This window comes from Gavia stellata, chromosome 15 (assembly GCF_030936135.1).
Source record: "Gavia stellata isolate bGavSte3 chromosome 15, bGavSte3.hap2, whole genome shotgun sequence".
Taxonomy (NCBI): domain Eukaryota; kingdom Metazoa; phylum Chordata; class Aves; order Gaviiformes; family Gaviidae; genus Gavia; species Gavia stellata.
Window position 1 is genome coordinate 1,022,989 of NC_082608.1, and position 23,794 is coordinate 1,046,782.

The window sequence follows — 23,794 nt, forward strand, 5'->3', positions numbered from 1 at the left end:
TACACGTAGCAGCTAACGGTAGGGAGGCTAGGCTGGCTTGAACCGTCAGAAGCACTTTCAGCTTAAGCAGCAAAGCGCTCCGATACAACTTGCAGCCTTTGCAGCGTCACTGCAGCTCAGCGAGACTTGCAGCGGGAGGTTGCCTGATCCCCAGACAGAGGCTTCACACCCCCACGGCACTGGGGCACCGCAGGGCGTTGGGCTCTCTGCTCGGCGACAAAACGTGGATGCTCCAACAGTCAGTACTTGTACCTGAGAAGCCACCTCGAACTCCAGGCTGGCACGCGGCTGCTTTAGCCCTTTGGCCTTACGGTTCCGCGGCTCAAAGAGGGAGGGTCTCAAAGCTACATTTGCAAAATAAGGTGCCATCGGCAGAGTCAGGGCGCAGGTGAAAGGTAAGTTCGGCGCACGCCAGGTTTCCTATCACGTCTGTCCCCAAGGAGACTTTCGGTGTAGCTGCTGTTGTCCAGTATGAAGTCACTTTGAAAGAAATTCAAATGCTGCCCCACGAGTAGGTTTAACCAAACTCTGAGCTGGAAAAGTAATCCAAGCACAGAAACACTGAAATCTGTCCCTTGGTTCATGGAAGACACCACATGCATTCTGGTTAGTGCCTTTCCAACCACTGGCATCAGTTAATCTTTCCTACTCATTAGTGTCCTCTCTCTCCAGGACATAGCCCTGTCCAGGGAGGGGAATAAGGGTTCTTGAAACAAAAACCCCGTAGGAAAGCAGCTCTGCTGTAGTTATGCCTAAATTGCCGAGTAAGCGGAGCAAACCCGAGAAGCAAAACCAGTTTTTTTTCTCCTAACATAGTTGGAAAAGTAGAAAGAGGAAAGCTGAAATCAGAAGGTGCATTCCTAGCAAAGGAAAGGATCTTGCAAAACTGGTGCCATTTGTAAACCGGAGAGGCAGCACAGCCTGCGTGACGCAGTAAGCACCACCCAGAGGTACGAAGCCCCTGAGATTTCTGCCTTCAATACTGAATTCAGTGCTGAGCACCTTCAGTACAAACTGCAAAATACTGGGGAAGGAACAATAAAAGGATTGAAAAGGGAGATGCATCGTCTAGCTAGAAACCAAATGTCCTAATGGCAGAATATCCATTTTAAAAAGTAGAAGTTTTGCAGTATGTTTGTTAAAACAAAGCTGTTTCCTTTTGAATATTGCAAAAAAATCCCTTTTGTTGTATTAATGGAATTATGTTTTTTAAAAAAAAAAAAAAACACACTTGAAAAATGACTGACCTTTGTATTGGTATTGCCTGCCAAAGAGATTTTAACTGTATTGGTCATCGTTTCCTTTAGTGTTGTGCAAAACCTGTTTAACTTGCAAGCAGTGCTGCCAAGAGCTGGGTCGGATTTCCAGGAGTCCTCATTAGCTGCGCCATTCGGCTGTAGCTTTAGGAAACTGCACTGCGCGCACAGCTTGATCCAGAGACAAGGATCCGTACTCGCAGTGGGATTTAGGACAGGCTTAAGAAAGGGAGAAACAACCAGAGCGTGGCAGGCACCCTCTGGGAGCATCAGACCGGCTGCCCCGGTGCAATCAGAGCCTGCGCAGACTGTCCCACCTCAGGAGCCACCGGTGAGATGATGTTTGCGCTGAGTGTTGACTTACCCCGACCGGAGGTGCTGATCGTGCTCAGCCCCGCACTGTCCTGTTTGACACTGCAAAAGCAGCAGCCTTGAGCCATCCCTTCTTCACAGACATCAATTTATCAATCAGTTTAAAGACTCTAAGTCAGATTAATCGATTTAAAGGCTCAAGGTTTTCAAGTTCAAGACAGAGATGCTAAGAATTAGGGGGAAAAAAATGAAATCTATTAATTTTTCTTAAAAATTAAATAAGCACAGTGTCTTACTTTGGGAATTAGACTAGCTAAATAAAAGGAAACCACACTAGCGTGTCAGACTGACTCCCTGGAAAGACACTGAAGAAAAGCACGTGAAAGAAAGTTTGATATCAATCCCTCCAAAATGGGTGTGTGTGACAGGCATCATTCTTTCCCAGCTTGTGAACTGTTTTACAAATTCACAGTCCTTTGCCCCTGAAATCCTCTGCTGTGGCTGACCTCGTTCCTGGCGGGGTTTAGGTTCACTGTAAGCAATAAAATCATACACAAGAATTGTGCTTTCGTTGCCTCCCTACCTGAGGAACACGAGGGAACACGGTGCGGAGCAGCGCCTCTGCGCAGCACCCGCCCGTGTGAAACCTCAGGCGGAAGGCTGAGCGGCACCGCGGTTCACGCCGGGAGCGGAGCAGCAGAAACCATGTGGGTGCATCAAATACACAGAGGATTTATTCACACTTGTTACTTACAGAGTCGCTGCTTGGATCGTGCAGCTTTGGATCATGACGTGGGACGCCAGCACACACCGCTACCGTGACTCAGAGCAAACTGCGGCTCACGGAGCTAAATCCTGCTTCAGAGAGCAGCTTCTGGCACTGCCTGCCTCCTTGGTGACACTGCCAGGCGGGAGCGGTGACCTTCCAGATGCATTTCTGTACCTAGACAGTTAGGGGACAGCACCAGGGCTGGCAGAAAACAGCTGGGGCAGGTCAGCCTTCAGATGTTCGGTTACACCACCCGCAGTGGGGTGGTTTGACCATAGCTGGCTGCCAGCCGCTCTCTCACTCGCCCGCCTCAACAGGACGGAGGAGGAAATAAGCTGAAAAAGCTCATGGGTCAAGATAAAGACAAGGAGATTGCTCACCAATTACCGGCACCGTCAAAACAGACTTGACTTGGGGAAGATTAATTTCTTGCCAATTAAAAATAGATTAGGATAGTGAGAAACAAAGGCAAAACTAAAAAGATCTTCCCCTCACACCTCCTCCTTCCCAGGCTCAATGATCTCCTCCCCACCGAGCAGCGCAGAGGGGATGCGGAATGAATGGTTCCAGTCAGTTCACAATTTTGTCTCTGCTGCTCCTTCCTCACACTCTTCCCCTGCTCTGGTGTGGGGTCCTTCCCACGGGATACACTCCTTCCAGAACTGCTCCAGCGTGGGTCCCCCACAGGCCCCTGCCAACAAACCTGCTCCTGCGCGGGCTCCTCTCCACGGGCTGCACCTTCCCGCAGGGCACGTCCACCTGCCGTGGTGTGGGGTCCTCCACGGGCTGCAGAGGGGAATATCTGCTTCCCCATGGTCTTCTCCGTGGGCTGCAGGGGAGTCTCTGCTCCAGCGCCGCCTTCTTCACTCCCCTCAGTGTCGGCAGGGTTGTTTCTCTCATATTTGTCTCCTTAATCCTCCCTCCCACAGCCGCTGCGCGGCGTTTTTACCCTTTCTTAAACACATTATCACAGAGGTGTCACCAGCGTCGCTGATGGGCTCAGCTTTGGCCAGAGGTGGGTCTATTTTGGAGCCGGCTAGAGCTGGCTCTGTCCGACACGGGGGCCAAAGGCCACTCCTGCACTACCAAAACCTTGTCACGTAAACCCAACACACACAATGAACTCCATCTTAATCAATCTCCCCAGGCTACCCACCACGTGTGCACCAGAAAATTTCATCTCTCAAATGGTCTTAAATTATTGCTTGCTAATTCCCCGTGAGGTTTAGTTACATATAAAGTAAGTACAAAGTCTATTTTCCCATTTCAATTTGTATCAGTGAACAACTGTGGTCACAGACGGATATGATCCACTCTTGACACAGCAGGCTAGACTTGCAAAGTGGGACAAGACCCCAAGTTTGAAAGCCCCTGCTCTACAAAAATACACAGCTCAACACGGATCTGCTTCTTTTTGGAAGGCAGTACGTAACTTTTCTCCTTCGAGCAAACAACTATTTAGTATGGAGAGCATCAATACAGCTAAGTGTCTACTAGGAACATTTGGAACAACGCAGTGCAGTAGCCTTTCAGCTCACTGGAATACGCAGCATTTGTATCACGCAGAATACATACAGTATTTTATTTATCAGCGCTGTACAAGTATTCAAAGGTAACATAAAAAATTTGGGATAGTCAAATTACTTGTAGTAACAGTTGGTGAGATCCGGCAGGCTGGCGTGACAGCCACAATCCGCATCAGTTCACGAGAATGTCGCCTGTCTGTTGTCCCACCGGTTACCGGTGTGAAACGGTCACAGAGAACAGTTACGCGACCAACCTGGAGCCAGCCTCCGCGAGCAGGCCACCCCCCGCTGCCGCACGGACACGCTCATTTGCAGGGGATCACTTTATTTCCACTCACGGCAACCGGAATCAGGAGCTTCCTGTACTCCAGAGGGAGGTAACGCTCTATCAGCACGTGCAACGGCATCTTGTCTGTCACCAGCCCTTGTCTTTGTTCAGGAAGAGGAGAACAGAGAAGAAACGAAGTTGTTAGTGAAAAGCGCTTCCACTCAACATCAGAGTAAATTTTTTATTCTTGCAGTAAATTCTTGCAGTGATGTTTTTGCATTTAATATCTGAAACACTGTGGCTGCTTGTGATAGGGAAGTTACAGACTTCTATCTGCAGGCAGCTTTCCCAGGTGATGCACTAGGTCCTGCGTACGGCGCAGGCACCAGGCTCGCCTACACGCGAAAGCAGATCAGGAGGGTTCCTGCAGACACCTTCCCAGAGGTCTGTGTTTTTCGCACTGACAGTCAGCATACTGATCTATGCTGAAGTAGAAGCTCGTTGCTTTTTAATTCACAATCCGCCTGCCATGGGATAAATTTTACCATTTAAAGATATGCACAGAATGATGTAACAGAAGCAAATAGCTTGTTACCCAGCAGATTTTTTTAGATTCACAATTCAGAGGTGGTTGGCATTTTCAACTGTGTAGGCCATGTAGTTTTCTAGTACACCATTTAGCTGATTAGCCTGAAAAAAAATCAGCATCTCCTAGTCTTGTAGAAAGAAAAAACCCCAGCATTTATTCATGCTTTCCTTGTGGAAGGAGCAGAAATACTGTTCTTATTCGTGAACCAGCAACAATTCCTGATCCCTTTATGAGGCAGCGGAAAGGCATAAAGACATCTAGAAAAAGGTAAAACAACAAGAGCACAGAATCCTCAAACCTGGCCAACTAAGCCATCGCACCTCTCAGCCTCTTCATACTCCTTTCAGCACGCACCGTCAGGTGGGAAAATGACAATCTCCAGACCAGGAGAGCAAGAGATTATTCTTTTTAAGCAGCAGCACCAGCTCCATCTACACAGGCTCATGCAAAGCCAACGCCTTTAATCAGATGTGCCCGCAAAATCTCTCAGATGACTTTAGCATCGCATCTGAAACTCTTCCAGTAGAGACAAGGAATAACAACCTGGAGTATTGACTTTAAATGAGCAATGAATTTGTTTCAGAGTTTTACAGAGGGCTCCCAAGCCAAGAACAAATCCCTTGTGTTTTGGTCACAGGACAAAGTAAGTTCAGTCGTGAGATGGGGCAGCTGAGGGAGCCCACAAGAAAGAGCAGCAGTGGCGAGGCTCTGAGAACAGTTCATCCAGGCTGTCGGCCAGCCTGCCCCTCTCCGGGGTCTCGAAGTGGCAGCACAAAGGGGGACACCGTTGTTAGGAGAGGCCAGCCCTGGCCTGCCAGGCCAGAGGCTCCTTTTCCTCCTCTGGAGAGGAACTGTCAGTCTGAACCCAAAGTATTAGCTTTTGCAGAAGCAGGAACTACCTGAAGGTTGTGGGGAGGTGGGTGCTGGACTCTTCTCCCAAGTGAAGAGTGACAGGACAAGAGGAAATGGCCTCAAGTTGTGCCAGGGGAGGTTTAGGCTGGATATTAGGAAAAATGTCTTTACGGAGGGAGTGGTGAAACACTGGAAGAGGCAGCCCAGGGAGGTGGTGGAGTCACCATCCCTGGAGGTGTTCAAGGAACGTGTGGATGTGGCACTGCGGGACATGGTTTAGTGGTGGACTTGGCAGGGTTAGACTTATGGTTGGACTTGATGATCTTAAAGGTCTTTTCCAACCTAAACAGTTCTATGAAGGACTGGTCCTTCCAACGTAAGTGATTCTATGATCTATGGTCTTTTCCAACCTAACCAATTCTATGATTTTGTTTGAAAGAGTAAGTCATCAAAACAGATAGCAGGGCATGCAAAAACGCTCATGCTATTTCAGATGCAAGCGCTTTTAGCAAAGAGATCGCTCAGGGATGCAAATGGTGCAGCCCAGCCTCGCACTTACCGTTACTCTGCTTTTTCTACCATCACCACTCGTTTCCCAGCCATAACTGCTTCACCCTTGCACACGTCCCCCTCCTCTTGCTACGCGCTCCTCGGACAACTCCTGCACTCCCAACCCCTCACTACTTCCTCTTGCTCCTCCACCACCTTCACTGTGGAGTACAAAACCCCACGTCCACGAACACCCTCATGGGACAGATGGCCAAGTGCCGTCATGCAGAGTAATTCACAAGACACCACGCTTACTGTGGAAATACTCACTGCTAGTGCACGCCCTGGCAGGGACAGTCTTACCAGGCTGTCGAAGCACCACCGAACACTACTACAGGTTAATAATAACCCTCCCTTTACCTTCTCATGAGGACTTCCAGGTCAGCCATCTCCACTGTCTTCCTCCCTGCATGGTTGCTGTAAGCTTCCAGATCGCTGCTTAGCTGCCTGAAGTACCTCTCGGAGCTGAAGGAGGATTGAGGAGAGAAATAAAAATCAGGCTGTGGAGTGTGTGAACACCAACTACTCGCCCACTTCTGCAGGGCAAGTTGCGCTAGAGCTGCTCGCTGTGTAGCTCACAGCCTGCCAGGGAAAACTGCGGGAGAAGAAACGCTCCAGAGCTGCTCCGCTCATGGGGAGTGCTAACAATATCAGCGTGCTGTAGCTAGAGCAGGCTGTGGATGGTGCAATTTGTGCTAGATGGGACAAGACCCAGAAGATCTTGCAAGGCAGCGGTAGTCACGGATACCCTCACAGCAGCCAAAAGCACCTGACGCATTTCTGTCCTTGTTTTAATAAGACCTCCCGTGACTCTCCCCAGATGAATGGGGGGGCTGTCAGCTTGCCAGGAGCACTCCTTATAGGTTTGTTATTTCAGGAGAGAAAAGACAGAAAAAAAAAGACTGCAAAGAGTGGGAGGAAGAGCAGTTTGCTGTTGCTTACCATTTTTCAATAATTTTGAATGCATCTCTGGCCACTGGCATTTTCACGTAATGGCTAAATATCTTCTTTATCAAACTACTTGCTATTTCAGGCTCACACGTTTTCCTCCGTGGCGCTCCCGAGCGCTTTGGAACTGGCTTAGCCTGCAGCGGCTGCAGGGGAGACCTTTGTGGGAAATGGAAAATTCACACATCAAATGAACAGACACGGGGGAGAGGCAGAGAACACCAGGCTGAATTTGGGCAAACCTCATGCTGAATTTAAAGGGGTAAGAAAAACCTCGAGCTCTTAATTCTTTCTCCCTCCCGATTCTTCAAAACCCTCATGCCCACGCAGCACAGTTTGCAAACAGTTCACGTGGTGTTACGACCTTGGGAGAAGCAATCCAGGCTCAAGTTTCCCCGAGATCAGCACGCCAGCATAACAAACAGTCAGCAAACTACAGTTCTCTCCAACACAGAAACGCAGTTTTCGCTGCATGCCTTTAGCTTTCAGTCTCCAGGAGCACACAAAGTTTGAGGCATCTGCAGGTCACCCGCAGACAGGAGAGTCTCGGCTGCAGGGTATACTTTTACACCATTACCAACATTTTGTTTAGTGAGGTGTTTTGTGGGTTTGGGGGTTTTTTGTTCAGTTGGTCAGTTTCTTTGGCAGGTTGGTTTTTCCTTTTCTTAAACAAGACTGTTATGTCCCAAAAATTACAACTGTTTTCCATTCTAAAAAGGAAAAATTGTAACATGAAAAAGGGAAGTGAAATCCCTGGATTCACTCAGTAGACAAGTGGAAAACCACAGAAAAGACGTGGAATCTCAGGCTAACGCATGCAAACCCCCCAGAGGCAGTGCATGTATCATTTGATTCTCTCTCCAGCCCACCTGCATGTTTTTTTGTCAGAACCTCGGGGGCAGGTAGAAGAGATCAGCCCCAGAGATGAAATACACATAGCAGCGAGACAAAAAAACCCAGTCATTATTTAAGTCACCTTGGTTACTGTTTCTGCGCCTCACTTTACCCATTTGTGAATGATTGTGTATGAATGTTCAGTTCACAGGATCAGGGCAAAAATTGAAGTTTAGTGACTGTATGAGACTTTGGTGTTTCTAAATGAAACATTCTGTGGCCCTAATCTGGTATAGTTGATCACAGTAGAATTGTACCAGTATAAAGAGATTATTTTATAGCAGAATGTCTTAACCGTGGCTCTCACATGGTTATTGCTCCACTACATGACCTAGAGTACTCCTCAGGCTTTTAACCTCAGCATTGCTATCTCAGGAAGCAAGCAGGCCAACTCAGGGTCAGGCTGCATTACATAAAGTGCAAACAAACCGTCCATTTTTTTGTGCAAAAGCTTCCTGTAGTCTAGACTCTGAACCTGTAATTAGGATCATCTGTTATCTCAGCACAGCTTGAAAACCTGAAAATCTGTTAGTTTATTAATGTCCAGAAATTCCTATGAAGAACGTGCATCCAAATACATGGACTACTTTTGCCAACGAAGACTAGCACTCTCTACAGAGAAATTAGTATTCAGACATTCCCTATATATTATATATATAAAAATATAAAAAGAGCACGTCCCAGTGCAAAACCCCAAAGCAAATTTGCCTTCATTCAGTTCCACTTCAGCAGAGTATCGACAACTCCTTTTTCTATTTTATAAATATATTTTACTATTGATGATTACAGTAATCATCCACCACCTTCTGTAAGCATCATTCACCTCTGTTCACAGCAGTAAAGAGCACAAGAGTTTGCTTTTATTGTTTATTGCTTCAATAAACAAAAAATCTAGAGTCATGGGCTAGAAAATTCCTTCTGTTCCCTGGGACCCACTGTTAGTGGTTCTGATGAAGCACATGGCTTCACCAGATTCCTAGTTAAGAGGGTGACAAACATTAATTAATTTGGAGTAATGCAGAGGACAGGTTTGCTTTCTACCTCTAGGCGAGCTTCATTTTATACTCAGCACATGGCAACTGTATACAGCTTTAGGCTTCTAAAGTCAATACAAATATGTCATTTCATGTGATCAGTGTAACATAATCTGTAATTCCCCCTCTTCTGCCAGGGCCTCTGCATCCCATACTGGAATCTATGGCTGCAGGGTAGCTTACCAGTTGAAAAACTCCTAAGAAAAGGTTTTGGCCTTCAGCACAGGAAAATATTACAAGAACATTCATTGGAAAGACTTGAGGCATCAGACCCGCTCTGGGAGAGTACTGACATTCACTTGATAGAACTCTTTATTCAACTGCTAAAGCAGTCAATGAACCGAAGGCTTCAGGACTCCTTACTCCCTGCTACAGCTGATAAAGCACAAAACAACCGACAGAGCTGGGCTCGGCTCTCTCCCCCGGTACTTGCACCCCCCAGATACACCTCTACCAGGCCACCGCTGAAGGTGGCTTATACTTACTTGGGAGCAGCAGGTTTCACAGGACGTGGAGTTAACAGCAGTGGCTTGTAGGCTGCAGCGCGGACAAACGTGGGTGTCTTCATGGAAACCTCTAGGGAAAAAAAAAAAGTATTTGAGGAACCAAACTCTATTTTCGGAGTTCCTGCAACAAGCAGTGCTGCAGCAGCAGGCAGAAGCCCAGCCAGCTTTCCACACATCTGGTCTGGTGCCACACTGCCTGCGCTCAGGCTGTGGCTACCCGGCACCCTGAACCAGCGCGACTGCTGATCCCTCCAGCTAAGGCTCAGGTTATAGTCAGCACCTCTCCTCTTCTTTACTGTGAACTACCCATATCAGTTTCCCCCAAGCCTAATCTGCATCCTCTAACTTCACTCTTGAACTTCTTCACTTCTTAACAAGTGAGAGCGGGGAAGAAAATAATGTTAACAGAATTGAAATACTGAGCAGCTTCCTGTCTAGAAGGGGAATGGTCATGGAGGGCTTCTTGCCTGCCCGTTTCCCTTGCGAGCTGAGTGCAGCCCAAGAATCTAGGATATCTGGTAATGGTGTCAACTTTGCAACCCTACTAAAGAGCTAGGACACCTGCCCCATTAGAGAAGACAAGCCCAACTACTAGAGGCCTCAAGTACTACTGAGAGTTAAACTCCACAACCTCCAAGGTCAGGAGTCTCTCAGAGAAAGCAGGGCTGGGTGAACTACCGTGGTTCCTTGCATTAGCTTCTTCTGAAGAAATATTTCTGTGCACTGGAGGGACAGGGAGCAGGATGCAGGGGAAGAGACTAATTATGCTGAGGTTTCCAAGGTAAGTTTTATGACAAGAGTGCATTGTTCGTTCACCTTCCCACTTTCCTTCCTCTCCTTGTCCAAGACCTGTAAGATGCTACTCTTACTATTCCACCCTGTCAGCAGAGATCTTTTCATCAAGAACTTTCCGTCTCTTCATACAGCTGTGTTAAAGATAAGCATATTGACACACTATTGTAGACACCCTAAGAACACTTACAGCTTTCCTTGTGGCAAAAGTGTACCGGTTCAACTGTTGTCTTTGTGCCTTCCACACTGCACAAATACATACAGGCATTGATATTCTCATTACAGCTGTATTTCCCCACAACATCTCAAATCCTAGCAACGGGATTCTTTTACGATATCCTTAGTTCAGTTTTTCATTTCAGGGTGTATTGTACTTCAAAAGACTTTAAGACCAGTCTCAAAAGACACCACTAAAACACACTCTGGGTATTCTCAAACGTGGCCTTGATTGAAGAAAACTCAGTCTGATGTATAGGTTCTTCCAAAAGGCATAAGCACTCTTGGGGCAACAGAGCAGACTGATGCAGTGTCTGAAGAACTGTTTAGAAAGAGACACTTCCTCTCAGCTTTCTGGAAAGCCAGCCTACTCTTTTGGTTAACTGGAAAGGAAATCTGTAACTACACGTACAAAATATGGGGTTCTAAAGTAGGTTTCAAGTCTGGAGTCCCGTAAATGGCTGTGGAAACAGCAATTCAATGCTAAGACATTAAAAAGTCAGCATGAAGTTAGGAGTCAGGAGGGAAGAAAGAATAAAATGGAAGATAACCCTATGTCACCGTATAAAACCACTCTGCGCTCAGTTTTGTCTATTGTGCACTTCAATTACCTTCACCTCAAAAAGTACAAGATGATCTAGGTCCCTGAAGCACCTGGAGAGCCAGTAACAATCTGGCCCTAGGAACAGCAGCCAACAGCTTCCCTTGGACTATCCGATGGACTAAACAGTTAATCACATTATTAAACTATGTTGTTCCTCAATCTATCAGGAGGTAACAGTGAAAAAAAAAAAAATCTCTCCAACTGCCTTCTTCTACAACAGTTTTCTTACCTTCACTCTCAGGGTTTTCAGCTTCATCCTCAGCAGGCTCTTCTTCCAGACCATCCAATTCTACCGTGATAGCCTGGTCCTCTAGTTCACCTGCTTGTTCAACAGCTTCCTGCAATGGCTTCATCCCAGATTTTTCAGAGGAGGAAAAAGCATCAGAATGCCTGCCCAGGCTTCCAGCTCCAACACCTTTGGCAATCTCACGTTCTAGATTTCCAAAGCAGGAAAAATACATCACTGAAACAAGTATCATAGCCAAAATTTCAGAGCACTCGTAAGAATGAAACCCAACTTTCCACTCCTGACAACGCTGCCACATATTAGATTCCTATCTTCAAGGATTAGGGTGTCAATACACTAAGCTAGATAAGCTAAAGCACTGATGAATCCTCAATTTTTCCCTCGGCTATATCTAGGTGTGCAGAGGTCATATGAAAAAATAGCCCTTGGTAATGTAGAGAAGCCCATGAGACTTGAGTGAAATTTTTATCTGAGCTCCTTTTAAATTAATATCCTTTAGTAAGAACTTTTATCTCAAAAGAAGTCTTACCAAAGCCTTAGTGCAGCATGTTGAACACAGAAGACCCTGCAATTCAGGAAAAGTAACTTGGGAGGTCCTGATTTGCCAACACACTCAGAAGGTCTCCAAATTTTATCAATCTCTGCCTGATTCTGGAATTTCCACTAGTACATTTTAATGAAAGATGCCTTCTGCAATTATATATTTCTAAACACTATTGCCAATGCAATTTTGGTTTCCATTTGAGCAGAATGCAGTCTTTCAGCTTAAAATGCCAAAATTAGTTTGGTATTTTCCCAGTATTTAGCCCAGATTCCAGAATGCAAAGAGAGTTAACAAGTCTCTCTCCCGGCAGTGATGCCAATAGTGCAGCTTGAGAGGTCTCTGGCATTAGAGATAGTCTTCGGTATTAGAGGTTGTCCTCACCAGCTTCGGGAAAGCCTTGGTGGTCAACACTGCCTTCTGCTATTCCACCTGCTTCTGAAGGGGCCAATTCTGTTTCGACTCTGGCATCCTGTGCCGTAGTTCTCTGCGATTCTGCATTTTTGGTCAGTTTCTTCTCCAAATGTTCCGAATATCCAGCATTTGCATGATGGTCTGCAGCTAAAATAGGAAATTCTGTCATCAATCTTACCTACAAAAAAAACCCCCAATCAACCACCAGCATACAGTTTAACAACCGCTAAAATTTACTCGTGATAAGTAACTCAGCAATAGCCGTAAGCTATAAGTAAGGGAAGCAGATGCAGTCCCCTTCCAAAAGTTTACAGCTGAAAGACGCACAATTTTTCCTGTGTTTGCTCTAATTAGGGTGCCACGTCAGATCCCAATGAAGGAAATTTTCCTTCTCAGTAAGCAGAGCTCCTTGAGATCTGCCACCTCTACGTCTATTCTCACTTTTGTGATTGTGTGGAAGACCAATTTGTTTTCCTTTACGTCTAACAAAGGACAGAGTTTGTGCTCAGATTCTCCTCCCCACTTCCTCGGTTTTTCTGAATAAACGATTTTGGAAGAGCTACATTGCGCTACAAAGAGGAGAGCGCTGAGCAGTGGTTTTAACTGTCCCCGACAATCCTCTAGCAGGCAGGACGAGGAGAAATAAATGGGCACATGAGTTGCATGTCTTTTCAGTACTTCAGTAGCTGAAGTTTTTAAAGTACTTAAGTACTCCTTTTCCCTACATACGAAATCTATAGTCCACACGTCTGTTACAATGTAGCTCAGAAACCCACACAGGTCATTATTCGGAGAAATCTTACTGGGAACTCTCACAGTACTGCCACTTGCTGAAGGGTTCGGGAATCTTGGCTGAGCCCAGAACCAGAAGCTGTAGAAGTGGATTTTTACCATCCTCTCCAGTGACCGGGAGTTTTCACACTCAAAAGTACAAGTGTCAAGGTCTTGGGGGAGGCCCAAGCCCCAGTGAAGGGGACAAGAAAATTTGGCAAAAGGTGGTGCAAAAATCAGTAATACCAATCTTGCTAACCACAACATCGGGCTCCCTACACCAACGCAGGGCAAAATCTTGCCTAAAGTTAAGTGAAATATTAACTAGCTTTGTGGGGAAGAAGACAAAAGTTCAACTCTACATTAAGACTGCCTAAGGCAGACAGGCACCAGTCTCGTACACTACTGAATCCCTGCTGGGATACAGTATTTTAACAGTGGAGTACCAGATGCTATTGACACATTCAAGTCTTAATTTTTACTGATTTCTTCACCTGCTGCTAGTAGCAATACCTCCTGCCGTTTGGTATAACCTGCCAGCTGTTAGTGCCAGTTGCTCCTCTCTAGTTTCTGCACTGACAGAGCAGGGAGCTGTTTGTTTCAATTTGTTTGCTGAATCCTCCGTGCTGCTCAAGGCTTTTCTTTCTAAACTTCTTATATTTCACTCCCATTGTCTTTCTTCCAGGCTGAGCAGTCTTTATCTTTAGTCATTCAATGTACAGAAACTGCTCCATGTATTTGATTATCGTTAGTGGTAAAACTGTTTTTCTCTGCACCTTCTCTAGTTCTGTGAAATCTATTTAGAGATGGAGAGGTTAGAACTGCACGCGGTATTCAAAAGGTGAGCATGACAATCATTTCTGTAGTGGCACAGTGACGTTTTGTCATCTCTTCCTTTCTTCATAATTTTTACATCTTATTTGCTTTCCTGACCACCCCCCAAGCTTTGAGCTGGTGTTCACTGAACCGTAACAATTCAGAGGGGACCTTCATCAATCTCAAGAGTCACATCCCATTTAAACTTCACGCTCCACAGGCACACCCGAGTAAAAATACAACAGGACAAGAGAATCAAGAAAGATTACAGGGTGCCAACCTTACGCAACTGTAAATTTAGAGGTGCAGAATATCTACTACCTCAATGAAATACTCTAGAAGAACTGTTTAAAACAAAAGGCTGTATTGCCCTGATAAAAAGGCAATATAACTAATTTTGCTGATATGTTTTGATATGTGCAAGCAATTACTTATGGGCACTGCAAGGATTCAGTTTAAAATTCTAATAGCAAAACTCTTGGTGCTATAGATTCTTCAGTTTCCATACTGCCATAAGGTAATTCGCATGAAACATCGGACGTGTAATTAAACCTAGGGAAAGCTAAACCTGCATGGCAGTGGTCTTCTCATCTCCAGACACTGTCAAAGGAATGATGGGAAGGACTTAAAAAGGATCCTAAACTGGAGTCTGGCAAACAAAATTCAACAAAACACAGGAATCGGTGTCTACACATACCCAAAGCTTTATGTAACGACTGGGTAACACCTGCCAACCTCAGCATCTGTGCAGAGTTTTTACTGTCTTATGCGAAGGCAAAAGGATTTCGGAAAAAAACGAGAATGTGCTCGTGAAAGCAGGCAACTCGCATGACTTGCTCTCTTGCAGGAACAAGGAGGTGTTAAGGCCCAACCTATCAGTGACAATCTTTATTACTTAAGGGAGGGCAACCTTCAAGCCCTTGTCTTAAGAGAAAAAGATGCTGGTTAGTACTGGAAAAAGAAAGCGTGTCTGGAAGTGTTCCCAGTGTCTCTGATATGACTTGAATTAAATTCTCTCCAGCATCTACTGCACAATGAAGTTTATCTTACCCTGCAAGTCACCTGAAAAACTCTTGGTTTTAATCAAATTAAAGCACTCCATTCCCTTGCAACACTGAAAGCGCTTCTTACCCTCTCTGAAAATCTCTTCCTGTTCCACTTCGTTCACTTTATGAGCCATCTCTTCTTCTGTATCACTTACATCTAGGTCTTCAATTATATGGGACACAACTTCTCTCAAAGACGTTCTGAAAGATTTCTTAGGCTTTAGAGTGACTGGGGATCCCAAACTTTTACTTGAACTTCTGGATGGCAAAGAAGAGCTCCATCTATTAACAGCTAGAAATCAAAAGCATTAATGTGCCCCCAGTACCTTTTTAAACTTTCTTTTAGCTTTCCTGGTAAGTAAAAAACCAACCAACCAGAGAGAGGAATACACACAAGAAAATGCTCCTCCTTTACTTGAAACAGTTTAGGGAGCTTGCATCCTATCTTAGGAACCAATTGGTAAAATCCCTGCAACTATTTTTCAGTTCATGCTGAGGAGCCACATTGACATCAGCCACCTTTGGTAAAACAGCAGAACTAAGTAAGCATCAACTTTTGACATTAATGCCTTACAAACTCCAGCATCTTCAAGATACGTTCTCACTCCCCCTCCTCTTCCTCTCATTTGATCCAGTCCCCTACTCCATGTCCTCCACACTTTTCTCCACGCTATCTACCCATTTGTCCTAGAAGTGCCTACCACTGGACTCTTCAGAGCGACTAACCTTCTTCTCTGTTGATCTCTTCCCTTGTCTTTTCAGAACAACTTTTCCCACCAAGCTTGCCACAGACAGCCCTCCAGAAGCAGAGTATGGTGCAAGAGTCCACCAGGATGCCAGGCATTAATTAATTTCTAAGCTTTCCATGGCAAGAACTCCTCTCCTGGCTTGAGCAGTACTGAATACACCAGCCATTCTTTAAATACCATTTCTGCGGCCCTTTCAACAAAGGATCATTAAAAAACCTAAATGGTGGATATGGAAAGCATAGGGAGTTTTAATGGAAGAACTGCACGAAGCTATTTACTACAGCAGATCCTGTCCTGGCTAGCTGCCCCAGGGTGACTAAGCAGAAAATTTTAGGGTTACAACCATGCCCTACCGCCTGGTCTATGCAATATGAGTAAATCATGCTCCCATTTACACAGCCAGGACGAGGTATTTCCAGGGAAATGAACGCAGAAGAGGGATACCAGACACCAGGGAAAAACTGGCAAGTGATAGGACTTGCAAAGCATTGGTAGAGAATGACCAGGGAGGTGACTACCTCTGTCCAAGGGGTTTTTAAGGCCCTGGAGACAGCGAGGTGGTTAGCTGTGACATATAAATGACTTTACCAGGGTAAAGCTCTAGACTAGCAACCTCCCGAAAGTCCTTCGAGCTCTGTCTATAATTCCTACATATTATCTCCTTATCTCACCATATTTGCGACCAATTTACGGTGTCCACTTCTGGGCTCACCAGTACGAGAGAGATGGACACACTAGACAGCAAAGGGCCACCAGGACAATTAAGGGACTGGAGCACCTCTCCTAGGAGGAAAGGCTGAAAAAGCTGGGACTGTTCAGCCTGGAGAAGCAAAGGCTCAGGAGGATCTCATCAATATATGCAAGTATCTGAAAGGAGGGTGCAAAGCAGGTGGGACAGGCTCTTTTAAGTGCTGCCCAGTGCCAGGACAAGAGGCAGCAGACACAGGCTGGAATACTGGAGGCTCTGTCTGAACATAAGGAAACACTTCTTCACTGTGAGGGTTACTGAGCCCTGGAACAGGTTGCCCAGAGTTTGCAGACCCCATCCTTGGAGACATGTAAAAGCCGCCTGGACACGGTCCTGGGCAACCTGCTCTAGGTGGCCCCACCTGAGCAGGGGGGTTGGAGAAGATGCCCTCCAGAGGTCCCCTCCTACCTCAACCATTCTGTGATTTCAGATAACACCTGCTAAGCCCCAAGTCCTAACCCATAGTACTCACTGCCAACCACCACCTCTTCTGAAACAGAAAGCTGCTCCATTGGGTTACTCTGCTGGGAATGATCTTGTTTATCTTCTTGCTGGTTTGCAGGTGGTTTTGGAGATACACGAGTCATTCTGTCAACATGCTCACGATCATGGATTAAGTCCTCAGAGTATCTTTGGGTCCTTCCTTCATTTGCTCCCACACTAGATACCAGGCCCACCAGCCTTGCTTCCTCTTGAGCTGCATCAGAAATCTCACTTCTCTGTGCTGAAGTTTTTGAATCTGATAGCTGTGGTTCAAGAGCAGAAAGCTTATTTTGGCTCTGTTCATCAAACTGAGGCTGAACAAAGAGCTCCGTGTTACTCAGCATGATTTCCGCATCACTCGTCAGCGTGGCTCTTTGAATCCCAGGTGCTGTTTGTGAGTCCACAAGATAGTTCTGTGCTGTTTAGATAAAGTTTTAAAACAAGTTTTATGTGAAAAGCTGTTCAAGGTCATAGGAACACACATTTATTACCAGGACTTGCGTACTTGAAAATTTAAGTCATTCAACCAAATTTTATTCATCCTCCACACGTCAAACACTGAAACTGTATCACCACACTTCAGTGCCCCTAACTTTCTCTACCAAACCACCTCCCCAGTACCCACAGTTATGAACACAATCCAAACAACTCCTCTGGTATAAATCACCAAACTGGGTGGAGCACATATTTAAGCACATAGAATCAAAGCAACTACAGATGCAGAGCCTCATTCGATTCTTGCCTCCCAAATTACACTGGATTTCTGTGAATGTGCTAGTAGCCTTTAAATTGTAAAATACAGACCACACTTCAGCAACTGCTTCTAAAAATCGCCTTTTATAGGGCCCTCCCTCCCAAAACAGAAGTAACAACACAAAAGAAACCTTTTCTCTTCAGCATGTTCTGTTCCACTCCCCCTTCGAAAGCTTCCATGTCAACAGCTTTGCGATTTTTTGGCCTCCGGAGTAAGCCTCTCTTTTCAACAGTGTCCGGTGGGATCAAGGAACCAAGAGACATGCGAAGAGATCTGTAAAAAGAGGAGGGAAGAAATAATTTTCCAAACTTACACACTCCCCTTTTACCCTCAGATTACACACATGGTGCCACTAACGGTGGGACATTAGACAAATCCCTTAGCTAGGAGGAATTTCCCCCAAAAAACCTTGAAGATTACATGACAGTCTGCTTTAAACAAATAGTTTAATTTCATGGTATCACCTAATATCAGGATACGTATCACAGAGATCAGGAAACAGACTGGTTTACAGCCTCCTACCTCGAGGGGCCTGCAACAATGTATCTGACAAAAGGTTCAGGAATTTTAAAAAATTTAAATAACAAAAAAAAGGGAAAACAAATGTTTGAGAGTAAAGATATCCTCTAGATGACAATGGGGTGGTAGGAGGACTTCAGAACAAGCCTAAGAAACCGCTTATAGTATCAGTATGCGCAGCGAAGTACAGCTACCAAGACATTTGTCAACTTCTTTGAGATGGGAGCTAAGATGGCAACATGCAAAGCATGGGAAAAGATGTATCTCAGTTTTGCACCCTAAGGAGACTGGCCATGCTCAGCTACCTCCTGTCCCTCTCTTCAGGCAGCCCAATCAAAAAGGGGCTTCAGAGGATTCACAGATAGGAGGTACAGAATGCAGCCCTATGAATCACCTTGCATGGGACCACGGGCAAGGGCTGCAGCAAGAAAGGCGAAATAAATTGTCAACCATGGCTAGGATCATTAGCAAAGCATACGGGCAACACAGGAAGAGAAGTTTTTTGACTTGCAAAAAAGCCTTTAAAGTCCAGGAAAGTCAGACTAAAGCCTGCATAGATGCAACTGATGTGATGAGTCAATTAACAGGCAGAGACAATATTCTAAGGTATATTGTGTACTGATTTATTGTTGGAAACATGAGAATGAAAGGAAAAAAGGAATGATCCTAATAAGCAAAAAGAGGAGCCATAGTAGCAATACAACCAGACCAACCGGGGCACACAGTGGACAGCCACAATTTCTGAAAAATCACAAGCTATGTGGTGTAACACCCTCAAATTCCATCACCGGAGTGGGAGATGATTGTGTTATTACTAACACAGGTTTTAATCATGAACCCAGGTATCTATACTGTTCTTCGCAACTACAGAGGTGATGAATATAGTCAGGACAGCCAGAAGTTAAGACATTTTAGTTTAAACTCACCGAGCCAAAGTAGTGCTGTCCAACGTTGACTGAGCTAGAAGAAAATACGTGACACATTAGTTGAGAAATTACGCTAGCTGAGAAATTACCCTCTATACAACAGGCTACAGGAACATCCCGCTGGATCTTCCTCCTTCTAGAGCCAGTTATGCTACAATCCTCAAAAGTTACATTTTGGTGAGAACAGAATTAGATGGCAGGTTCACGTTACAATTTCTTGTCTGTGTTGCAGAACTGCTTGCTAGAATTCTAATAAGCAATTTCTGAAAGGGTAATAAACCAGGTAATTTAAATATGGCACATGCCCTCACACTCAATAATGTTAATCTTACCACGTTAATAGTAAGATGGGCTGGGGCCTCAGTCACAACAACCCTTCAGCAACCCTTTACCTCCCAAACACTAAAGCATCTGCAGGCTTTAGAAGTACAGATAGTTACTCCACAGACTGTTGGTGAAACTAACTCAAACCTGTTCTACCCACAAAATCCCAAAAATCCAAAAGCAGATCTGGAGAACAGTGACATCATCATGTTTGTACCAGATAATACTAGAGCATGCCCCCTCTGCTTTTACAGAGCCACCCGCATCCTATCAGAACATGTTCAGATCAGGTGTCAGGCTAAAGAAAGACAAGTCGATTTTTTTTGACTACAGGCGAGTCAGGGTGGGATTCAGCTCCAGATTAAAATATCCAAACACAGGTGTCTATGTTCCCATTATCATCAAACACAATTAATCAAACGTAGGTGTCTACTTTAGGGTGAGCTGAATCACCCTCTGGACTCCACTGACTAGATCTCCCCTAAACTTTAAGAGGACTTCAGTTACCGAGTGTACACACAGGCAGAGAGCATCTATAATTCAGAGCTGAGGTACAGGTGTCTCATTTGGAGCTGAATCCCACCCTTGAATTCTACTCCAGTTGCTACTGCCAATAGGGCACGTAAACCAAGGCGAGGTGTTTTATCTGCCTCTGTTACACTGCAACCAAAATGAAAGTTATATTTACCACATTTATGTTTAAAGGGAAGACTTATTCCAGTATAAAACTTTATTTCTTTTATAAAACTACATGATCCTTTTTTCTCAGGCAAGAGCTTTGTAACTTGTTTGATAAAATTGCAACAAAATATATGCAGCTTGTTCTATTTTCAAGTTTCTGGAATTGAGGGGAAGACAGAGATTGCTTCCTTTGGAGATACTTCAAAACTCAAAGAGCACCAACTTGGAAAAATAGTCAAGAAGTTACATACAGTCAGGACAGAGCCTGTAACTTGGCTCAAAAAGGCTTATTTTGAATTTGATAGGAGGGGCTTTTACCTTCTCCACTATCCTCTTTGCACAAGATACTGCAGTCTCGCTTCCAAACGTACAACTGCCCAGCTGAGAAATTACTAAGAACTAAACCGCAGCAGACAAAAATCAATTGACAGCAAATGCAGTGCTGAACAAGGTAATTTTTGACTGTGACCTTACCTTGGTTCTGAGGAAGCCGTTTGTCTGCTGCTCTCTCAAATTCAGAAATGCTGAGTTTCTTTCTCTTCTTAGTCATGTGGAATGTGGTGATAGATATGTCCTCAGGAACAAGGTCTGGCAGTTGCATTTCCACCCTACCAATACAAACCAAGCCTTTAAGAAAGGACTTTAGCTTCTTAGCTAGCTTAGAAAAGTCTTGTAACGTCAGTGAAAATAAATAGAAATTATTTGTCCTTGCTGCAGCCGAAGTAAGGAACTAATTGGTGATTAGCTCAGCAAATGCAGGAACGCGTCATTCCCTCCTACTAAATCAAAGTAAACTGCACGAAGTGAGAGAATCAAAAATTGAGTGTATATTCAAAACAACAGGGCTGAGAAAGGTCAGACTGGAATAAAAGCTTGGACTTCCAACAAGCTCCACAGCTCTCTTCTAACAGCACACAGCAGCAATTAGTTTGTCAATCATTACAGTGTAAATGAAAAAGCCATCATCATGAAACAACATGAGGTATCACAAAGCTGGCACATGGAATAGACGTGCAATATCCCAGTCGGGCACTGGATCAGGATCAGAAAAAAACCCCACACACAACAAAAAACCCAAGCTACCACACTTACAGAAAACTCCAATTTTTCTTCCTCTATTAAAAAACCAGAAAGACAGAAGTTTACCTAGTATTTTAGATGACCTGTTTAAGGTTGCTTATAGTCAATACAAAAAAAATTAGCCATTATTAATCACATTATTTAGAACAGCCTATCCTATTTTGCAGCAAGCAAAACCACACCTAAGTGTTGTGACAAAACTGGCTAAAGCAAATTAAGACCTACCACAACTACTGGTTTTCTTCTCTTTCATAACAAAGTGGAAAGAAACGAACCACACTTCAGCCTCTCCAATTCAGTCAGGCCTATTAACTTAAAATATTAATGGAAGCTAAACATGAGTAAAAGCAGCTGAGCCTTAGGCAAGCCTCACCTCCAAACCGCTCTATAGGAAGGCAGTAACCCCCAGCAGCCCAAAACAAGGACAACCAAGAAGCAGTAACACCGTAAAAAGCTATGGCAGCCTGTGTTCTGAGTACAAGACACAGCAGTCACTCCTTACACCTCAGCATTGTCCGCACACGGCCTGTAGCCTTGCAGAGATCCCAGAATTTCTGTTAGTATGTCACAGGCAACCAGGAAAAGTAAGCCTCCATCAGGAGTCTTACTGTATCCAGCACTTCCACTGCAAAATATGTTAAAAGTCTGCATTTAAGAAGGGCAACTAAGCACAAACCTGCAGTATTTACTACTCAGTCCCCCGGTCCCAGTGATTCCGATGCCATTTTTAAAGCTGGAGAGGTATTTCTGAAAATCCCACCCGACAGAATGCAATTCTGGTCATTGAAACAGAAGTAAAGAAATCCTGCTCCCCAATCCCATCGTGGGAACTGCAGCTGTACCTGGTAGTGTAAAAAAACCACAAATATTACTTACATGCTGGAAACCCTCTTAGATGGGAGTTCTGATCGAGCTTCTTCTGTTTCTTCATGTTTAGATATCTGAGCCGCTAGAGGTGAAACTTGTGGTTCTGCCAACAAACCAGAACATTTCCTTTCCACAATTCAATCCAGTAAGAATGCCAAAGTACAGCAGAGCGTCAAATCTACAATACATTCTGTAAATTACATTTATTAACGGGTTAAAATAAAGACCTGGTGAAAACTAGTTGGGTTCTACTCCTACGAAGGCTGGCATGTACAATGACAAAGGCAACAGTGACAAACGGCAGCATGAGGGTTCCACGGACTGCAGCAGAGCAACGACACATGCCTCTAGAGCTTACACAGCTAAAGGCAGCGCTAGGATCTCATGCTTGCTCACCAGGGTAAGAAAATTGAGTGAAAAGGATTTTCAAGAATATGTTTGCATCAATGCAAGACCCGAGCTTTGCGAAAGAGCTGTATCGCATGACCCCGTCCAGCTGCCACTGCAGCGATTCCTCCTCTTTTACGTAAATCGGCCGTACAACGGTCTGGATTTCTGTTCCACGTAACAGGGCAAGAGTAACGAGCTACAAAAGAATACTTCCTGTCCTCGACTACACCGAAATGTTGCCCTTCTGTTTTGTTTTCCTGAAAAAATATACTTACGGGTCTGGATAATTCTCTTGAGCATAAACCGTGGCGTGTCATTATCAAGATCAGGGAACACGGTTGGTCTCTGGTTCAGCAAGGTGCTTCTGCCAGAATTCTTCTTTCCTGAATCGGATACAGCCTAAAGAGAGAAATCAGAGACACACAATTCAAAAACCGTATTTTCATCATTAAGGATGAATCTTAGCATCAAACGCATTCATCAAACGTATTCCAATAAAAATCTAAGCTAGCTAACGTGAAACGTTTTCCAAATTCCCAAAAGGAAATGGCACGCGCTTGCTTTCTAACAACGCTGGCGCTTCATTTTTGGGCAGAAGGCAATTCACAACGGCGTATCATCGAGGTGGGTGTCAACGCACAAGTCTCGCGGCGGACAAAAGCCTGAGGGCCTCAGGCCCTTCATCCCTCTCAGCCCTGACCTAAAAACAACGGAAAAAGGGGAAATAAGAGAAAAAAGACAACCCAGGCGGTGCAAGGCTGTAACGGCCCTGCCTACGCCGGTGACCCGGCTATCGGGGGAGCACGAAATTCAGGGGTCCGGCCCGTTTTCCGCGTTTAAAGGCGAACAAGGGCAAGGCAGCGTCCTCTGCCCCCCGGTCCCGGCTCCCAGGGCCTCGCTTCTCCCTCACCCTCAGCAGGAACCGGCCGCTCCCCGGGCGGACAGCGCCGGGCGACCCCCGCGGGACGGCCGGTCCAGACAGCGGCCCTCCCCTCCCCTCCCGCACACCCCGCGGCGCTGCCGCCGCACCCCATCCGCCACCTTCGCCGCGGCCCGCGCCGGGTAGCGGCCGCTGCGCCTGGCCCCGCGGCGGTCCCGCGGGCGACTGTCGGCCATGGCGGCGTAACGGCCCCACCGCCTCCCGCCCGGCGGAGTCTCGCGAGATCGCCGCGCGGCGCCCCACGGGAGGGGGCGGGGCCCGCCGGGGGGGCGGGGCGTCGCGGCGCCCCCTGGGAGCGGTAGTCGGCGGGGGGCGGGGGCGCAGCGCAGTGTGGGGCGGGTAGTTCCGGCGCGGCGCCGCCGCCGCGGTGCATTGTGGTCCGC

The 23,794-nt window shown here is 45.7% G+C and overlaps 1 protein-coding gene across 1 annotated transcript; it reads right to left on the reverse strand.

Annotated features, from left to right (window-relative positions):
- Positions 1-3,905: 3,905 nt before the first annotated feature.
- Positions 3,906-23,587, reverse strand: CENPT (centromere protein T). The gene is made up of 13 exons (XM_059825076.1): positions 23,513-23,587; positions 22,747-22,870; positions 22,091-22,184; positions 20,609-20,742; positions 19,130-19,163; positions 17,815-17,957; positions 16,920-17,348; positions 12,288-12,464; positions 11,345-11,548; positions 9,483-9,573; positions 7,064-7,228; positions 6,482-6,586; positions 3,906-4,292 (listed from the first exon to the last, which is right to left on the reverse strand). The coding sequence occupies exons 1-13, from the start codon at positions 23,585-23,587 to the stop codon at positions 4,169-4,171; spliced, it is 1,899 nt and encodes a 632-aa protein (XP_059681059.1). The 3' UTR covers positions 3,906-4,168.
- Between the last annotated feature and the right edge of the window lie 207 nt (positions 23,588-23,794).